Here is a 20578-nt window from a genome sequence, read left to right as displayed (position 1 = left end):
TAAGGAAACATCGCCAAGCGTCCCCCCAGTGTGTGAGATGAGTTTAAGATAAAGCTGCTTCTCAATCACTGGCACATTGTCAGCCATGTGTGTCTAACAGTGTCGGAGAAGCTTGGTTATATCACCTTAGACACTTTTCCGCCCCCAAGCCTCTTTTCTACATGCCATTGCAGCATGTCAGGCTACAGCACACAATTGCTGGCAGTGCTCTATCCATCACACTAATAATTAGAGGGAAAGATAGAGAAAAAGAGTGATGGCTGACAAGAATGCTGTGATTCATATATGTATTTTCTTTTTCAAACTAAACATTACATATCGCCCATATTTTTCCCTAGCACATCTGTCCATCTTGCTGACTCTTTGTGACCCTTATGCTCATGTCAGGGCTATAACACAGTGTTTGGCTCTGACAAATATCGTGCTGTAACAGTTTAGGTTGCTAAAGCCCCAGTGAGGTAAACAAGTGCCTTGTCAATCAGCAGGTCTTTGATGACTGACAGGTTGGGGAGGTAGTGGAGGTGGTGTCAGTGTTCTTGAGGTGTTGGAAATGGGGGAAGGGAGCCAATCACGGTGAAACCTGCATTAGCTCCTGGAGCCAGGAGCAGCTGCCAAAGAGATCACAGAGTAGTTGTCAAAAAAAGAGGGAGTGAAAAGAGAGAGAGAGTTCCAGGAGAGAGACTGTAATGTCAGTAAAAGACCACATTCCCTTCCTTCTGTCCCTCCTTCTCTTCTCTCCTACCTCCCTTCATCTACTCTCCCCGACAGACAGTCAGAGCTGATCTGCAGCTATCCCACTCCTCACTGTTGCCACGGAGAGAGAGGCGAGGACAGGCAGCCTGATTGCAGCTGGATTTGAGGGTCATTTCAAGAACACAAGCATGCAAAGCAGACATAGGCTCCATTTTCTGTTCATACCATGGAGCACGAGCCTTCTCCCACTTTCCTTCTCTCGCTCCCTCGCTCTCTAAGTCCCCCCCCAACCCCCTCCGCCTCTCCTGCACAACAGCTAAATCAATAGAAATGACAACGCAGTTGGAAGGTCATTTGCGAGCACAGTGAACTCTGTGGTGGAATGCTTGCCAGTATGTGGCACAGTAAAACAGATACACATTCTGGCAGCTCTTGTGCCCGTCTGTCCTGCTCTGGTCCAGCTGGAAGAAACGTACGGAGCTGCTATAATGTCTGTCTACCTTCCTATACATCAACATGCAAAATGTAGCTAAGCGAGGGTACACTGTTTCCATAAGTTGTCAATAAAAATACCCTGCTCCTCTGTGTACACACACAAACATGCACGTTTTATGTAAACAGTTGAGGTGCACGTGTTACACTGGCAAAATCCACAAAATGCTCCCCTCATCAATGAGCTACCAAGCAAAACACGGTGCCTTCAAAACAGACAAACACAACCTCTACAGCTACAATATTACCGGGGGTAGTCAGAGCAGAAGAGAAAATACCAGCATCAGACACACACAGAGAAGCAGCAGCAGCAGCATGGGAGCAGAAAGGCTTCAAAAACATTTGACATTAACACAGAACAAGCAGAGTTGCTTGTACATTACTCACAGAATATTCAATGGTCCCTTTGGGTCTCTGGAACGACATGCGCCTCCCATCCTTCTTCTCTGGAGTCTTCTTCTGGCCGGTATCTGTAAGCAAGCGAGGCAAGGTACGCATTACATTCATGTTCCTCTCTCCCCAGCTTGTCATAAGCTGCTGTTTCCCAGCCCCGTGGGTAGACAGCTCATTCGTCAACAGTGAGCGAGCCAGCCAGCCAGCCAGCGATGTGAGCTGTAAGCGCTGGACCACTTTCTCTCTCTCGCTCCCTCTCTCTCCACTTCCTTTTCTCTGTGTGTCGCTCTGTTTCTACCCTCCTGCTCTCTCTCTCTCTCTCTCTCTCTCGATCACACTGCTCTCCCCTTGCTATCTATCTCTCTCCCTTCCTCTTCCTAGCTCACCGTACATTGCAATGACATCCGTTGAAAGCATTTCACCTTGCCTTCCTCCCCTGTTGCCTCTCATGGCAGACAAAGACCAGGTTGACCTCCATCAGGAGCACTGCCGCTCTGGCTGAGAGCCTCAGAGCAGACGAGGAAGATGGATTCAGCATGGAAACAGGGCGTGCTAAGGCTGGAGAGGAAGAAGAGGGAAAAGTGGGGGCTGAACCAGAGGGTGGATGGAGGAAAAGGGAGGGTTCAGTGTTACGTGTTGGTTGGATAATGAGGGGATGTTGCATGAGAAAGTGACAGCTGAAGAAGGTGTGGAGTTGGAGTGTAAGCTGGCAGCAATTAGAGGGGCTCCAGTTTTTTTGGGATATTTTTAAGGAAAAAAAAAAATTTCATACTGTCTGAGGAAAAAGCTGGAAGGTAAGATAATGAAGAGAGCTCATGGCAGAAGGCGTGATTCAGGATAAATCAAGATAAACGATGGTTAAATCAGAAGACATCACAACTGGCAACTTCTACAGGATTATGAAGTGGTAGAGAATGATGCATTTGAGGCTAAAGAGGACAAAGAAATGAAGAGTGTAAAATGCTAGAAGAATGTGGCACATGATAAAGATGGGGGGCTGGGTGAGAATGGCAGAAAGCGTGAAGATGGAATAGTGAAGAAAACAGATGAAAGATCAAAGGAAAATATAGTATTTAAGAAACTAGACTGTTGGAGAAGATCTACACAGGGGACTGAGCGTGGGAACTTGTGCATCAGAACTGTACTGTGCTTTTGTTGATTCCAAGGAGTAGTTGATTGGAGGAGGTCATTCTGAGTTGTATGTCACAGTCATTCATTAACACTGCATGAAGATTATGATAGCTGGTTCTATTTTCAGTGTGGTTCCAAATTGGTACAATGTCGATTCATTAAGCTCCACAGGCAACAAGTTTGTGGTGTATGGATGTAACTTTAGGATTACTAACCTCGCTCTCTCACACTATGAGGATCAGAGAGGTCAATTTGATGATATACACAAATGGATTATAACTTTCTGTAAATCTGTAAACAAACATGGTGGACTGGCTTAAACAATGCAAAGTCAATAACACAAATGCACAGTGTAATAGAGGTTCAGTTCAATACATTTTTTGTTATGTATATAGCACCAAATCAGTATAAAAAATCATCGCACTTTAAGGTCAAGAACTTAAAGAGTTACATGAAAAGCCCAACAAATCCCCCTTGAGCAGCCTAATGCTGCCCAAAAAACTCAGTTTAATGGAAGAAGATTCCAGCAGAACCAAGCTCAGAGTGGGCGGCTGTCTGCCTCGACTGGTTGGAGCGAAAGCAAAATCAAACCAATTAGCCTTGTTGTTCCAATACCTGTGGAAGTTATTTAACACTATTTCTATAACTCGTGTCATCATAATGGCATTATAAAACACTAAGAGCTTGAATACTAAGTTAGATCTATTGTTAAATAAAACAATGCACCGAGTAAAATATAGAACAACTTTAAACTAATAAACTAAAAACATATTTGATTATGAATTTCAAAAGAATTCTGAACTGGATTCTGATTCAACAAAATGCTATCGGACCACATCACTATAACTGCTTTAAGATGCCCCCCTTACGCATCATTTTTTGGAGGTGTTATAAATGACTAATGAGTCCTTTACGAGTCTATTTCTCATCGGGCATCTCACATAGCTCAAAACATGAGTCATACACCGATGATGCTATTTATGGAGCTCAGGACTGCTTGGTAGAAAGTCAGAGGGGAGAGGAAATCAGAGCTGGTTCAGCCGTAAACATGATACATTGGTTTACGTTTGCTACACTGAACGACTGGAAAACACAGGATACAATACTAGTACGGTATCATACTGAGTGGAGGTTCCATAATTTCAAAGTGCTTAAAAAGGCATGACTTCTCTGTCTTATTTCTAAGTCTTATTTCTGATCACATTTTTAGGAATAGATATATTTTAATTAAAGTACTTGGCAGATGGTTCAACAGCCCCTCATGTACTACACTTTCAGAACCATCAGAATGATGGGGCAATGCCTGTCAATTTCTGAGACATTCTGAAACCATAGTTCTAGGGCTGGCACTGATGGCCTGACAGCCTGTTGCTCCACCACTTTGGTCCGGGCAGAAACATGTTATTACACAGTTATTGCATTGTTTTTCATGGAATTTTGTTTAAATAGTCACTTGAGGATAGAGTCCATTGATTTTGGTAATCCCTTGACATTTCTTTTATATCTCACAATGACATGAGTAAAAACTATCTGATGGACTGACATGAAATGTGCTTCACACATTACCTTCTTGATGAACTGTAATTCCTTTATAGTCACAAACTAATAATAACCCTTCCCTTCATCTACTGCTGTCGTCTGTGTCATGATCCTGCCGCCACTTCCTGTTTCCATGCTTTTATTTTGAGTTAGTTCCTCTCCTAGTCCTGCTCTACCTCCTTTTACAGCTTCCCTTAATCAGTTTCATGGATTGCACCTGTTTTCACCTGCCACTATCTCCTTCATTGACTTCACCGGTCCTGCCCCGTCCCTTTCTACTGACTTCCCTCACCTGCCAGATTGTCACTGTTAATACTAGTCCTTACACTACTCTCCAGCATGGTGACCCTGTCTTGTGTTTTTTGGACAACCTTGTTATTTCCTGGAGATTACCTTTGCCTCGACCCTTTATAAGTTTTGCCTGCCCTTTTGGCAGTAATTTTTTTGTTGGATCTCTCCAGTGTTGATCTTGTTTTGTGATTTTTCTAGTTTCTGTTGTTACTTTGTATTATTGTACCTTGTCGTGTTACCTGTGGTTTTTGTTGATACTTTGTTCTTGTCTTGTAACTCTCACACCTTGAGTTTTTTGTGCTGTGCCACGTCTCCTGTGTTCTTTTGTTACTTTGTGCCTAGTTATCTGTTGGCTGTGTTTTGTCTGCTACTTTGTATGCCCTATTTGTTTCTCCCATTTTTTTTATTAAACCTTGTTTTGTTTGATCTTGTGTCTGGCATTATAATCTGGTCAAAATACCATAACCCTGACAGTCTGGTATGCCCTCTCAGCTGTATTTTATTTCATCCATTCATTATCCTACCCGCTTGTCCTCTTAAGGGTTGTGGGATTGCTGGAGCCTACCCAAGCTGTCATTGGGTAAGAGGTTGGGCACACCATGGACAAGACATCAGTCTATCTTAGGGACAGAAGACAACCATTAACACTCACATTCACACATGGACAATTTACTCACAAATTAACCTAACTACTTTGGATGGTGGGAGGAAACTGGAGTACCTAGGGAGAGCCCATGCACACATGGTGAGAACATGCAAACTCCACACAAAAAGGCACCCTGTGTTCTTCTTGCTGTGAGACAACAGTGCTAACACTACACTGCCGTGCCTGTTGTATTTAGTTTTTTGTGAAATTAGCTAACTAGCAAAGTTGCTACAAACTATGCTAAGTTGGTGATCATGGAATCAACATGCTAGTATTATCGATGCGCATGGCAAGCTGACATTTGTTCCTGGCACCAAGCACCACTGTGCTTCAGTACACCCTCACAAAGCTTGAATGATTGCACGCTTATAGTCTTGTTTTTCATTCATACAGAAATGTCTGGTATTTTTGGATTGTGCAAGTAAGGGAGCACAATGAATTTCTTCTAGTGACAAATGCTGTTATGCTGTTGTTTATTCCTGTACCACCCCTCTCTATGACTTTTCATACAACCATAAAGTGTCTAAATATTTAGATTACACTGGGACCCCTTGGTGTGTCTTGAACCTGAGGTGGGAGCCCTTTTCTGCTCTCTTAGTCTTAACATTTATGTTCTTTGTGATGATTTTTCACCATTTCTTTGTATGTATTACTGTAGGATGGGACCAATATTGACTTAATTTTACATTTAATCTCAACTTGGAAATACTATATTTGATTTTGTCAACTCGGCCCAGCTTGGCCACTGTTTAAAATAATCTGCAGCATCATGAAAACCTCGGCTGAAACACATACTGTGGGTTTGTGCCAAATCAATTATTCAGAATCCAAATGAAACCTTTGAAAATATGATTACTTTCAGTGGGAGAGCTGTGAATTGTGTATTGTAATTTAGTTGCCATTTGGAGACAACACATCACCGCAGTGATTCCATGTTTTCCTGCTATGAAATATAATCCACTGTGTGTCTGTGAACTTTCAGTATGCCAGTGCTGTAGACAGTGGTTTACTGCATGTGGTTAGTAAACAGTGGAGGTGTTGATCTGCTTTGTGAGCTGCACCACAAGCTTTACATGCTTACACACAGCTGTAAACACTAAACTGGTGCAATTTGAGTATAGTGAGGGTTAACAGAACATGACACTAAAATGCCTCAGACTTTCAAATATTACAGAATGAGACGAGTGGGAGAGAAGGATAGTGAGACACGAAGAGCAGGGCAGACAGATAAAGTGAAAGAGAATAACAGATATGAAATTAGCAGCTGCAGGGGTATTTGCACATGGTGAGCCAGTGATTGGTCTAAAATTAAACCTCACCATGTATGGTGGCACAAGAAATGGGTATTTTATTCACACTCTAGACAAACAGTGGAGCACAACACCGGGGCTGCTTCAATAACAAAGGCTGTGGTTTCATCCCACACCACAGGAATCTGGGAGCATCTGTTGTCTCTAAGTAAGCCCTGCTTCTACAGAAAGAAAATTTCCTACGACCAACAACAGCCAGTTTCTTCAATGCAATCTATCAGCATCTAGTGAGTTACTGGAAGGAAGGTTCTAGGAAGTGCAGAGGCTGTACTGGAAAGGCATAAAGAAATGAGCCCGTGACCAGTGCCAATCTAGATAAACACATTAATCTCTGCTGAACAGCACAGCAGAAAAAATAAATCACAAAAACAGAGGTCACTAGTTATCTAATTTTGTTGTTAAACCAAGTAAAACAACAGTAACCACAGCATAAGCTACTGTATCTTGCTGTTGTCTTTTCTCATTTCGCTTGGCTCATTAATGGGCTGAATTACAATAAAACTGGATCAACTGTGTGAGGGAGGCTGCGTGCCTCGCTCAGATGCTGAAAGGAGCCACTGTTTGTCAAGAAAAACAAAGGCAGCCTCTCACCAATCTGGGATGTAAACAGTCACAAGAAGTCATGCTCAGCTGAGCAACTAAAAAAAAAAAAAAAAAAAAAACGTGACAGTGGCTGTATCCGAGTCATGGTCCACCACTCTGCCTTATGGCAACAAAACATGGCGGAAGAGAGGACAGCAGGTATCAGTGGGAGGTGGGGTAGGGAGAACATACAAATATGTGGTGAGTTTTATAGACAGGCAGTAGGTTTAATTCTCACCTCTTTGCAGCTCTGTGGTTTAATGTGGGGGTCTGTGACATGAAAGCTGTGATCACCCCCCCACTAAGTGACAAATTTCTTGTACAGGACCAAAGAAAAGGTTAGACTGACTAATTAAAAGGTATGTTTTCTCTTATATAAAAAAAAAATGTAGTGATTAAACACATTTTTAAGAGTATTCATCATTATAAACTGTCCTTGGTCACATTCATTGAAACAACAAAATATTCGGCAAGGAATGACTTAATCAACAAATATAAGTTGTAGACTAAAGATCGCTTGCAAGGACATTACTATGAAAGGTTTGTGAAGAACTAAACTATAATAACTCACAGATCTCTTATGGCTGCTATTTATGTGCATCCTCAGTAAATAAATGTACAAGAAAAAAGAAGTGAAATGAAATTGGAATAATTACAACGCTAAAAACAAATGCTACTGTATTTGATTCTAAAAACGTGTTGTGTTTTGTATCTGTGCAATCTGTTGAGTATGAATCATGGCTGCTAAATATGTAGTTCACTTTGTACACAGCCACGACTAACTGCAGCATGCAGGGAATAGGAGAGTCAACAATTATTGGAATAACATTCCCTCATGGTCTGATAAAATACACAAGCAGCCAATTTCCCACTGCTCCCTTGTTTTCCCTGCCTGCTGGCTATATACAGCCATCCCCAGATGTTATTTTTAGAAAGCCCCTAACAGTAAGGGAGGCAAGAGTTCTACACCACAGCCACACTAAACAGGTGCTATGAAGGACTTGGAGAGCTGGAGACTTTTCTGTAAGGTTAGGGAGGGAGGGACGATTGAGACAGCAGCAGGGCGGTCTGTGGCATACAGACGTTGGACACAAGAACAGAAACCCTTTAAAAAATATATGGCTCACAATATGCCACCCCTGTGTGCTTTTAAGACTTAGGATAGTCAGTTTTTGTTAAGACTGTATTATCTATGGCTGTTTTTGAAGGAATTTTGGTCAATATTGACTTGCAATAATGACGACTCAGTCAGCAGATCACAGTCAAATACTATACTAATACTATACTAATACTAATACTAATACTAATACTAATACTAATGAAATACTATAGTCTATATGTTGTACTGGAACTTTATAATCAATAGTGCAAATCAATAAACACAACTGCTTTATGTGTCATATGTGGATTTGACTATGTTGCATTGAACTATTGAATTTATTTATTTTGTACAAATACATCATCAATGACCTCTCCAGAACAAAACAACACGACTAAGGCTAGAGTTACAGTCATAGTTGGGGTATAAAAAAACACAGTTCTACTCACTCATTTGAATGTCGGAAATGCGTTCAGCAGGGAACAGTAGCTCAGACAAAACAACACATTTGGTCTGATTCAAATATTTCTGCCACACAACATGACATAATCTGGCAAGGTGTGGCACAGGCCAGTCACGTACAAGGATGCATTCCTGGATTCCTCTGTAACACGCATGCTGTATTTTTTGCTATTTATCTAGTCAGCCAAAGATAAAACAGTTGTTGTATTAACGTAAGTCCTGCATTAGACACCAGTGTGCTGTGGTGACTAATCACTTAAGTTTGTATCTCCAGATGTACAGTACTTCTCCGTATGTCATTGTCCTACTGATATGATACAACACATATCCACCAATGAAGTCCCTTGCTCTGTATTTTTGTAGGGTCAATGTCTGTGTGAACTCAGTCTACAGTCATGCTAACACCTCTGTGTGACTGGAATTAGACACAGTGGTGCCTTATGCTAAATTACAAAACTTTTAGGAATTAAGCTAGCTTTAGTTTAAGACGTGAAATCAGTAAACTTCACTCAAACCTGCCCTTACTCTGCCTACATTAAGCCTAGCCCTTAAGGTGTCATATTACAATATATTGGAGGCTACAAAACCAATAGTGAAGCAGGAATTCTCTGATTGATAAAAAAGGTGAGCCTCACTCAAAGACCTGTAAGAGAAATATTGTATATGTTCACTGCTGCTAGACCTCAGTTGGTCTGGGTGACAGAAGTCTTTGACATCACCTATTTCTACAAAGACTATCACATACTATTACATAAAGTTTACAGACTGTAGCTTTAAGCAGCTAAAATCTTTGCCATTGTCAGCTTCCTGGTTTTGAAAGTACAGTTAAAGTGGCATTTGTCAATACGAAGTACAGGACAACTCTGAACATGAATCACCATACTGAACTTAGGTTGTCACATCCCCTCTAACAGAATGAGGCAGCACAGTTTCAATTCTGGACATGAATAGGCAAAAAAAAAAAAGGTTTTACTTTAACATCTATGGCCATCAATAAAGCGGAGCAACAACAACAGCCTTCTGGCAGGGTTTATGACAGCCCGTAAAAGCATAGAAATAAATACCAAGGTCACATTTCCAAAACAGAATTAGCTCGCTAATTAACTAAATAAGAAATCCAATAGAAATGTCAGGTGATTAAATAATTGTTTCCTTGTGTTGTTTCACAACACAAGGAAATATTGCTTTGTTTTTTTTTTTTTTTGTTTGCCTGTGAGTGATAAAGTGTTGTGACACGTACAGGCGTCTCACTTGTTGCAAAATCCTCTAGTTCGGAGAGGATAAAATTTAGAATGAGGAGGAGGGAGGAGGGGAGAGAAAGACTGAGGACGGGTCAGAAAGTAGCTTTCAGTGTGCAATGGTGGTTGGGTATTTATTCCAATGTTGCAGCTACACTTACTTTACTTTAGTAGAGGATAAACTTATCAATTTGATGTTCTACAAAAACAACAACAACAAAAAAAAACAAAGTGAAAAATTACTATTAAATAAATGGAAATACTACAGATGCTCTGACAGTAGATGGGGTGGGGCGTACGTTTTGACAGGAAGTGTTATCTTAACACCAAGTTGTTCAGGGCACATGACAAGTTTATAGCAGCAAAGAGGAGCTCTTTCACTTTGACATGTGTAAAAAGAAATGACTTATTACGCAATTCAAGCTACAGTAAAGTATGTTATCACAATATGCAATAAGGAATAGTTTGACAGTGAGCTGAGGGGAGGCTATGTTCACTGATGGTGTGTGGAGAGTATTGCTGGTGCCAGGGCCTGTTTGTGTATGCAGACAGAGTATACTTTTTATTTATGGCTGACTGCTAAAGGACCGGGGAGTACAGTACCTAGATGAGGCAGACATAACTTGTTCCAGCTTTTAATGACTAGATCACATTCAATAAAGCTAGCCTGCTTCTCTGCTCACTTTTAATGTTTTCTGCATGCAGGAAAACAATTGCACACACGGTTCCTCTAATTACTTCTCACGTTGCAAGGTGGATGAAGATAAAAGCAATGTATCATAGCGACAACAGCAAATGTCAACTTTCTTAATCACCACTGAGCAGAAGAAAAGTGCCATCACTGTAGGAAGAACAAGACATTATTGCTTTGCAAGACATTACACTTTACTCTAGTGCTACTATAAGCTGCAGTCTTTCCATTGTAATGAATATACAGCAGTAGATATAGTGGAACTGTCAACTTAAACACAGTGAACACAGTGTGACAGGCAACATCTCTTTGCCAACACTCTGGGTACCACTCAGCTCTATATTACACTGCCAGTGCCAGCCTCCACAGGCCAGCCTATACCCCTCTCAGCTTCTATGGGAAACTTTGCTGAACTGCATTTTGTGTGCATGTGTGTGTGTGTCCATGCTATAACAGGAGGCACTGGATCTGCCCTGTCATCTCATTAACACTCTCCCCCTGTCGGCTCATCGCGCTCCTGTTGTTCTGTTGATAATGTGACTTAAATTCTTTCACCCTGCTGATTCTCTTTCCATGTTAAAATATGCACTCTAGTCTGTACCGAAGCATGATACATGACATAAAGAGGAAAAAGGTGTTATTAAGAGAAAAACTCGACAGGCAAACCTGTCTGTGTCTTCAAATCATATTGGTCTGAAGGAAAATGAGAAGCAGCCATGTTTTAACTCTCTTATACTCATATTCTTGTGTCAGACAATAAAGTATATTTCAGATTAGGTCTTGCTTGTGCTTAGACAACGATTATTACCATCAGAAAATGTTGGCTTCTTTTGTTGAATGAAACATGAATGAGAGTCTATAGTCACAGTCACCTAGTGAGGCTTTGAGCTAAAGGCTAATGTCTGCTACAAATTCATCCAGTATTTTTCAAGCTTCTTTAGTTTAGACCAAAGCAACAAACAATACGTGTACCATAATTAAGTTAGTTTCTAACAAAAATACAGCAAAAGCATTTTGATCCAGAGTTACATGCAGCTGAAAACACGAGATCCTCCCTGAACACAAAGCATATATCAGATTTTCACTGTGAGTCCTCCAACCCTTGGTGTTAAGGTTATTGCACTTTGAGCAGTATCTATTTTCAAGCCAAAGATGTGAGATGCAGTGTGTGCGTTGTAGGGTAAAAGGGGGCATGATGAATGCTACGGCTGAAGTCTAACTCTGCACTGGCTGGATCAATGGGGGCGAAACAATACATATGGATAATGTATGCTTGCTGTAGCTTCCGCAACAGAGATGTGATTAATCTTTACCATGACAGTAATGCAACACAACGACTAAACTGATGTGGGATAATGTGCAAAGGAGCGTTAATGGCCAGTGTCCATTCATTATCATTATATAATTAGCTTTATTAAATGAAATAATCTCTGGATTGCCTCAAGAGAAAATTCATGGCAGAAAGAGGATAGTTCGAAATTGAGCGGGTTAGGCACTCTCACTTGTGTCATCCACCTTTGAGGTACAAAATCACATCTTTATCTGCTTGAGTCGCCCTTTGGAGCCCTGGCACTCTGCATCTCCGCAGCAACAGTAACCTCTCAGGTTACAGCTCCAATCAATAGCAGGAGAAGTGATGAGCTCAGCTATGAGAAACACAAACTCTGCATTATCAGATGTTCCTATTGAGTCAAAAGGCATCTGTCCAGTTTAAGAGTCAAGATTTTTAACAGGCTTAGCCAAGTACTGTATTACAAGTAAGTCCATGTCACCTTTTCTGAACAATGGTCACTATGTTCAAATTAGGAGACAATAGTAAATACTGACATGGAGTATCACAGTAGCAACATTACATAAACATTAACTGATTACTACTGGCCAGTGAGTTGCAAGCAAGTTAGAAGCAGCAGAAGTCTCGAGTGTATGGCACTGAGCAGGGATGTCTGGAATTGCTCATAAAGTCTCTTATTGTTACTAACATTATAAACAAAGATGAATCACTGCTTTAGATTTGAACACATTTACCAACATAAAACACATCAATGTGTGAGTTTTAAGGCTGGCAGGAGGCTTGTGAACAGAGCCAAACTGGCTCTTTGCAGTGTTTGTCCTAAGTTAAGCAAATTGGTAGGTCACTATAACATGAGTGGTGTCAATATGACAACATGTGTATTTGATAGTTATGTACATTTAACTGCCAAAATCATTTAACTGCAACTTTTACTTGAGCAAAGGATAAAAAAGTTACCTTTCCAAGTACTGCTGTAACTTCTGTAACATGAGGAATGTAAAACGCTCCTCAAAGTGCACCTCAGTCTAACCGCACGTCTGTAATAGCCAACAAGCAACAGAGGCTGTATCATCCACACAGACAGCTGACTTTCCATTTAGCCAGACAGACCTGCTGAGATCAAGAGGAAAAAATGAAGATGCTGTCTCCTGCACAAATCCATCCGCATGAGTAACTACCACACAAACAGTTTTACACTCAAATGTTTATACTTTGAAATAGACTTTGCTCAGAGGCAGATGGATCAACAAGAATACTAACTGCATTTAAAAGTAGAGGTTAAACAAACCAGATATAAGTGCTAATGCTCAACTATCCACTGTTCAAAGAGGCAGGGTGATCCCTGACCGCACTGAAGACTAACTAGCCTTATTCTTTGTAGACATCACTCATGTGGTGTTGGCTCCGCAACCTCACACTGATCAGTGGGTGGTCAGAGCTGACTTCACGGTCTTCAGCAGTTACTGAAAGTAAAAATGCTTCCTTTGGACACCTATGGCACTTGTTTTCATCATGATAAGCATTTGTTTTGACATTTTTGTTAGTTTTTAACCATACCAAGCCATATTTTATTGCAGAGTAATCTAGCAAATTCATCTTTTGCAGAAATAAGAAGTGATGACTGGCATCCAGTGTGGTTAGGACTTACTTAGCTGAAGCTTGGGTGTGGCAAACTTAGGCTTTACCAGCCAGTCTTTTTAGGTGTGTCATGCAACGACAAATAGAAATTGCACGACAGTGCAAGAGCCGTACTTGCCTCACTGGCAATCATGTTTTCCACACTTAAAATGCTGCTTGTTCAGCAAGAGACGTAACATGACCAGGTGTTTCCCTGCCTCCTGAGAATCACAGAATCATTTGCACACTGAATCAAAAGTCTCCCCAGTGATTCACTTACAAAAATATAACCCTCCAACTCAGAGTCAATAAATGGAAGTGCAGCTTGTTCTGTCACAACTAACAAAAGCAAACGAAAGGAAAGTCTATCAATTTCAAAAGCCTGAAGAAAAATTATGAACAGGAAGCAGTGATCCCAAATCCTAAAGATTTAAAGGATCTCTTTAGAAAACTCTAGCTAGCATCGCATTCTGTGATTTCTATGCTTTAATTTCCTTGATGTTTTCAAAAGTAGGGAAATTACTACAAAAGGTGTGGAATCCTTGGGAAATAGAGGAACGCATTTCCCCGAGGCTCTTTTCAGCTGGGGTGATGGAGATGCAAAAGAAGGAGTTGAGTCACTCAGAAGGTCTTAATTACCTTTCCTTTAATGATAACTGTACTTCACATTTGCAGTTGAAAAATCTCACAAGTGGTAATCATGGCATTCAGTACAGCGCTGTTCAGCTTACTGGCCGCATGTACGTCCAATTTATAGAGTTTCAGGTCTTTCGTTGTACTGGCTAAAAGGCATCAGACTTCTCAGTCACCTCTCCTCTTCTCACCTTTGCTTCTGTGTCTATATTTTCATCTAGTTTTCTCTCACAGGACCTGCATCATCCTTTTAGTAGGACAGACAGTCATCATTTTAGTGACAGAGTCCTTGGAGAAAGATACAATGTCAGTGTGGTCATCAACACTGTTGCCACTGAAGGTCAGCTCTTGAAAACAGTTCTGTAAGAGCAAAGCAGGTGTACAGTTTTGTGGTCCAGCAATCCCACTGGGATTCTTGACACTTTGGTTTCCTTGACAGAGCCATCACAGACCCCAAGGGTGCCTCCTAATGATACGCAGGGCGCGTGGCACACTGGTGCAAACTGCTCAAGGACTTTTGGGATATTAAAGTGATTAAAATCACCTATTACAGGGGCTTCACCAGATTGTACTTTCTGAATCATTCTGATAATTGCAGCTGAGTTAGTGTCAGCGTTGGGTGAATGTGAGCAGTGACAAATACGTGAAGACCCTGGGGAGGGAGAAAGTACTTAAGAGATGCAGAGGAGAGTTCAATGTCAGGAAGACGAATCTGCTCTTGCACCGTGGCCTGGGTGAATCATTTGCTATAAATATATAATATGGGCCTGCAGTCCGTTTATGTGATAGCATGTCGACCTTACTGTGAGAACACACCCAGAAACTTGTTCTAAACATAAAAATAAATATATTACACTACCCATTGAGAGTAAGAAACAAATTAGATTTCAGGCAATGTATCCACCAGTCAATTGCAACCTATTGTTTTTGCGGTTCTTTTTAATATAATTAGGTTATAACCTATTTGCACTTGCAACCACTGATGTTGTGTTTAAGTAGACATTAGCATCTTAAAAACATTTAATATATGTTGGGGAACACTGTACAAGCATCTCTGCAATATCTGATCTATTACATATTGTTCTATATTCTGAAGCTGCACAGATGTGTACATATTGAGACTTGGTTTAAAAATTAAGAGATTGATATTGAGTTGCACTCCTTGGTATTCCTTTTTAAAACCCACAACTCACACGGGCAACTTTATTTGCAAGCATGACCTCCCATCCAATCAGAGCTAATCATCAATAATTCTTAGAACATCAGATCCTTGTATTGACTCTGCTTTAGAAGTCTGGAGAACCATGGAAATATCTCTGTGTTAGGCTGTGGATTACATGACTTTGTCAACCTGTCAATCTCATGTAAAAACATAAAAACTACCTTTCACAATATTCTGTCTTTTATTCTATCTCTTCTGTTTGCTCACAAATAGCCATAATCAAATCAGCAGAAACAAAAGTACATTACCAGTTTAGTATCTGTACTTGTAGCAGTTGATCTAGTGCAACTCCGAAGGACACTGAGGAAAGACTAACATGCTGCTGATTATAGCTGACACAGGATGATAATCTGCATTTGTTTATGCCTGCAGGTGTGACAATCCTGTGTTTACAGTATACAATACATCTCAAAAGTCCTATAATGCTACTTTCTACACCAATCAACTCACAACACTGAAACCCCTGACAGGTTGAAGTAAATAACACTGATTGTCTTGTTACAATGACACCTGTCGAGGCGTGGGATAAGCAGTTAAACGCAGCAAGAGAACAGGCAGATGAGGTTGATGTGGTTAAAGCGGGATAAAAGGCCAAGCTTAACGAGTGACTGTGGCAAGGGCCAAATTGTTTTAAGACTGGGACATCTCCAAAATAACAGGTTACTGGTAAACTAGCTGTTGTGTAGCATAGGCAATAGTAGCATACTAAATGTATGCTTCTGACGTCTTGCTGCTAGATGCCACAGGATAGAGGCCCTGCTTCAGTGGGTCAGAACTGTTCTGGCAGCAGAGAGGCACCTACACAACATCAGGCAGGGCAATGTTGTGGCTGATCAGTGTAAATTCTTTACTACGTCCATCATCCTAGGAAAGCCTTAAAGGGTTTGCAGTCATTATTTGGCTCTTTCAGTCACTACTGTATCTGCCAGATAAACCCATACCTGACATAGCTCTGTGAAGTTGTCTTTATTAAACACGTAGATGATACCAAACAGCCTTCACAATACAACTCTGAACTTTGACATGCATTGCTTTGTAGCTCTGACATTTCACAGCCTTAGAGGACTTCAACTTACAACAGGTGGCCATATACATGGTGAGATTCCAATTCACATCTGAGTTCAAGTATGGTCTTAGCTAGCACATGAGAAACGTGTCTTTGATTTTCTCTGGCAAAAACATTCCTAGTAATAGATGCTTCTGTTCAGAAAGTGAGCAACAATTTCTTAGTTTCATTAAACTACAAACTCACTAAGTGTTGTCCCATTCACATCAAAGTCTGCTGTTTAGATTCCTTAGACTTCCACTACCCACTCCACGTCTAGATAGTCTCAGGCAGTCTTCAGACACAAGCTGCACCCCCACCCTCTCCCCCCAGTCCACTCTGCTGCTGTAAGAGACAGATGCAGGGACTGCTAATGAACCCGACACTACCGTCCGTGGCGTTTCAAGAGCAGCAGAGCATGCATCTGATTAATCTTTGTCCTAATTAGATCGAACAATTAACCTGCCTGCCACCTAGCTCTGGAGCCTGATGACACTGCAGGAGCCGCAAACCCCTCTTTGCTGTACATTAAAGCCAGGGCAGGGTGAGATTGCGCCCTCACAATGCAACTTTCACCACGAATCCTGAACAACCAATTAATGCTGCCCGACTGAGACAGCACAGCATACTGTGGGATATTTCCATGGATAGGGCGCTGATCGGTTTCTACTCTTCCTCTTTAATAACGCCACATTTCTCTGATTTTAATTCAAAGTCAGAGAAGGCGCTGATGGAGCTCATGATAAATTTTGTGTCAGAGGCGAAGGAGGGGGGAAAAAAAAAATCCAATCTTCATTAAGATGGAGATATTCCCTGATGTGAATAGGGCCTTGAGGACATAGTTGTTCACTCGCTGGCTGCACGGTTGAAGCCTGGACTGCCTGCTGATGTGAAATATTTGGCATGCCTCAGTTGTTACAGATAGTGTGTCCTCAAAACAAAGTGGACAGGCAGAGGGATCAACTTAGATGACTCTTTTTGAGTTAGAATCGGTTAAAAAAGGGCAGTGGAGCAGCCATGGAGCTGCCAGTCCTGTGACCACACTGTCCAGGAAGTCTTCCTCAACATGTGTGCAACAGACAGTGTTACATAATGCGCTGGCCTCCCATGTTTGGCCCAATGCATCCTGTAACAGCAAACGGCCCACAGTAGTTTCAAGCGGTATGCCATGGTAAACAGGACTCCAGCCTGATGCAAATCTACAAGCAGATGATCTGACACGAAGTTTCGTTTTTGTTTTTAAAGGACACTGAAAAAGCAACAAACAACGAGCGGTCACGTCTCGGTGGCAGCAGCAGCAGCAGCAGCAGCTCAGGCTGTTTGCTGACAACAGCAGATTGTGTTGGACTCGTCGACTTGGTTCAGGCCGTTAAATGTCACATGTCTAGTGAGTTCAGTGTCACAACCTCACTCAGCCAGGAAAACCAACTTTTATACGACTTCACCGTCTGTTTAGAGGCGCGGCGGACGGCTGCGGAAACTCAACTAATCTTAAAAGTTGTAATTACAACGCGAACAGAACTTCGCCGAACTTAACAGTGAGAGTTCACGTTTATTTGCGGACATTAACTTGTTACTACCACTCAACAAAAGTCTGTCTGTAACTGAGGAAGGTTTATCCTCAACTGTTTCCTCTGACTACTTGACTACGTGTCCTCCTAGCTACCTGCTCCCTGTAAAGCTGCACTGACCTCTTTTAGACGGGACCATGTTAGCGGGCCGTGTCGTCCCACCGTGCTGCTGCTCCTGCTGCTGCTGCTCCTGGCTTTGCTCGGTCTCCTGTCCGTGTCCAGGCCACAGTTTCTGACTTATTGCGTCCCTGACAACTCTCGCCCCGCTGCCCGTGATAGAGAAGATGTAGTCCATGGTGCTGGAGGTTCAGCTAACGACGAACCACGAAGCGTTCAGCGTCTCCAACGGCTCCGAGTCATCGCTTGAAACGCAGCGTCGGACGACGAGTGAGCGACTGAGGAGCCGTGGAGGGACGAGCTGCAGACGAGCTGTCACACTGTGCACATTCCGAAACAGGAACTGTATGAAATACGTCAACAAGTGCAAACTTTCTCTCTCTCTCTCTCTCTCTCCTGCTGTTTGGTGCGTGGCCAGCCCCGCACAGCCCCGCACAGCCCCGATCACTGATCACTGATCACTGTACAGCAGCCTCTCTGCTGCCATGCTGCTCTCTGTTATTACAGGGGTACGACTTGAAAAGCAGGGCCCGCTGCTGGTTTAGTCCTCCAGAGCTCAAGCTGACAGCTTTCACTGAGCACATGCTTTCAAATGAGCTGCAAGGATTAGTTGATTCACTTTTCCAAGTCACTTTTCACTTTTCTAACTGGAAAACATCTGATCTCCTTACTTTCATATCATATATTCTCTTTTCCATTGAGCCTATTTTTATATACTTTGGACTGACGGCTGCCTTAAAGGTTATTGTAATTCTGATCATGGATGAATGGATATATATATATATATATATATATATATATATATATATATATATGAATAAATGAACTTCACAAAAAGACAACTCAGCTCAGCCCACACCAACTTCTAGACTGGTGCTAAGGTCGGCCTATTTCCTAGTCATGCAGCGCAGGGCTTTATGGCACCCAGGAGAAGCACTTCCACAATAAAAACATGGTAATAAATTGACACTTTCACATTCAGAGTCTAAGTATACCTCTGAGTCCAGATACGACCGGAGGCGGCACGGTGATGCCTCTAAAGGCCTGTGATATATAGTGTCTGTTTGTCTAGTCAGAGATAAAAAAAAGAAGATGGCATTTGTGGTGCACAAATGAGGAAGATGAAAAAGTGAAAAGAGCCAACAGACCAGAAACGGGGGTAATAATTGCATAGCTGCCTCTGATAGTGAACTGGAAAGACTGTGATGCATTATTCATTTCCGGGGCAGAGCTGTGGTGAGACAGGAGTCGGAGGGCGTGAAGATGTCCTGTAATGTTACATGCAAATTAGAGAAGTCATCGGAATGGGTGAACCAGCTGCATGTGCTGACTCCTTCACGTCACAAAAGGTGCAAATGTTCCTCCGCCAAGCTGTGAACCCACAGGAATGGCACCAGTGTACTATCCCCAACATTTGTGGTAGAAACAGCTGTTACAATGGAGTGTTTTTGAAAGACTGTGATTGGAGTCAGGGCCACATTCAAAACTGAAGGTGCTCCATCTGCTGGTTAAATGAGGAAGTGCAGATTTTATGTCTTTTTCCCCAGTGACAAGACAGAACAAGGGTGAACAGTTAGTCTATGATAAAAATATGTGTAACAATATGACAATGTAACAATCAAATAAAAGAATAAAGTCATTTATTTAATACATGAGGCATACTTAATTTAAAAAAAATATATATCACTATAGTAATGTATGTGTAATTATATGTGCCACCTGTTTTCTTTTTATTAATAAATTAGTTCACAAAATGTAGGAAAAAAAGTCAAAATGCTCACCACGTTTTCCTACATCCCAGGGTCTAGGTTACTTTAGGTTTGGTGGCCCCTAAACTAGAGCAAATATTGCCATTGGAATAGCTCCATTTGGACCTTGTGCTGTGCGCTCTGTGTATTTAGACGGGCCTCAGACTGGCCTCGTGTACTGTGTACTGTGTATCTGTACAGCTGCTCAGAGCAGCCATCAGATCGTCCATAACATCCACAGAGGGAGCCTGAGCGGCTTCCTTTTCTCTGCGTTTCTACCTCATCGACCGAGCTATGTTCATTCAAACAGTGCAGACCCCACGATTAAGCTGGGTTTAGGTCTAGTTATCTCCACTTTTTAATTGAGCCTGTGACCACGGATGGAAAATGAAAGTTAGTTTTCTCTCTGTGCTCACCCAAAAACATGTCATAATGAACGTACTGTCTGCTTTCTGTATTTTTAATGTTAATAAAGTAACTTTGAGGTGAATTTGTTAACTCACATCAATTATGTCCTTCTGAACTTACCCTGTTTGTTTGTGTCTTCTTTTGAGTATGTATCTTTACAGGGAGCACACTTGAATCTGTGCATCTGTTTACAGTTTATGCACGAGTCGCAACCTCACTCCTTATTAAATTTCTCACAGGATCAGATCAGCACTCGAGAGTGCAGCGCCGCGCGCGTCGGGGAATCATTCCCTTTAATGACTTTAAAGTGGTGAAGTCCTGTTGTACAAGTATCCGTACAAAAAAAACACCTGATGTCA

The 20578-nt window shown here is 41.7% G+C and overlaps 1 protein-coding gene across 6 annotated transcripts in view; it reads right to left on the bottom strand.

The window, feature by feature from the left end:
* oxr1a (oxidation resistance 1a) overlaps nt 1-20578 on the bottom strand; it is a 117458-nt gene that overhangs the window by 38048 nt on the left and 58832 nt on the right. For 2 of the 6 annotated variants that reach the window (XM_026371838.1, XM_026371835.1), the window contains exon 3: nt 1573-1655. In XM_026371838.1, coding sequence (XP_026227623.1) covers nt 1573-1655 — 83 coding nt within the window. Of the gene's footprint in view, nt 1-1572; nt 1656-2000; nt 2629-8625; nt 8718-12815; nt 12970-18066; nt 18527-20578 lie in introns of those variants that run through there. The other 4 variants (XM_026371833.1, XM_026371834.1, XM_026371837.1 and 1 more) reach the window with 4 other exon arrangements.

Source organism: Anabas testudineus, chromosome 16 (assembly GCF_900324465.2).
Source record: "Anabas testudineus chromosome 16, fAnaTes1.2, whole genome shotgun sequence".
Classification (NCBI taxonomy): Eukaryota; Metazoa; Chordata; class Actinopteri; order Anabantiformes; family Anabantidae; genus Anabas; species Anabas testudineus.
This window is presented reverse-complemented; position numbering and strand designations above follow the sequence as displayed.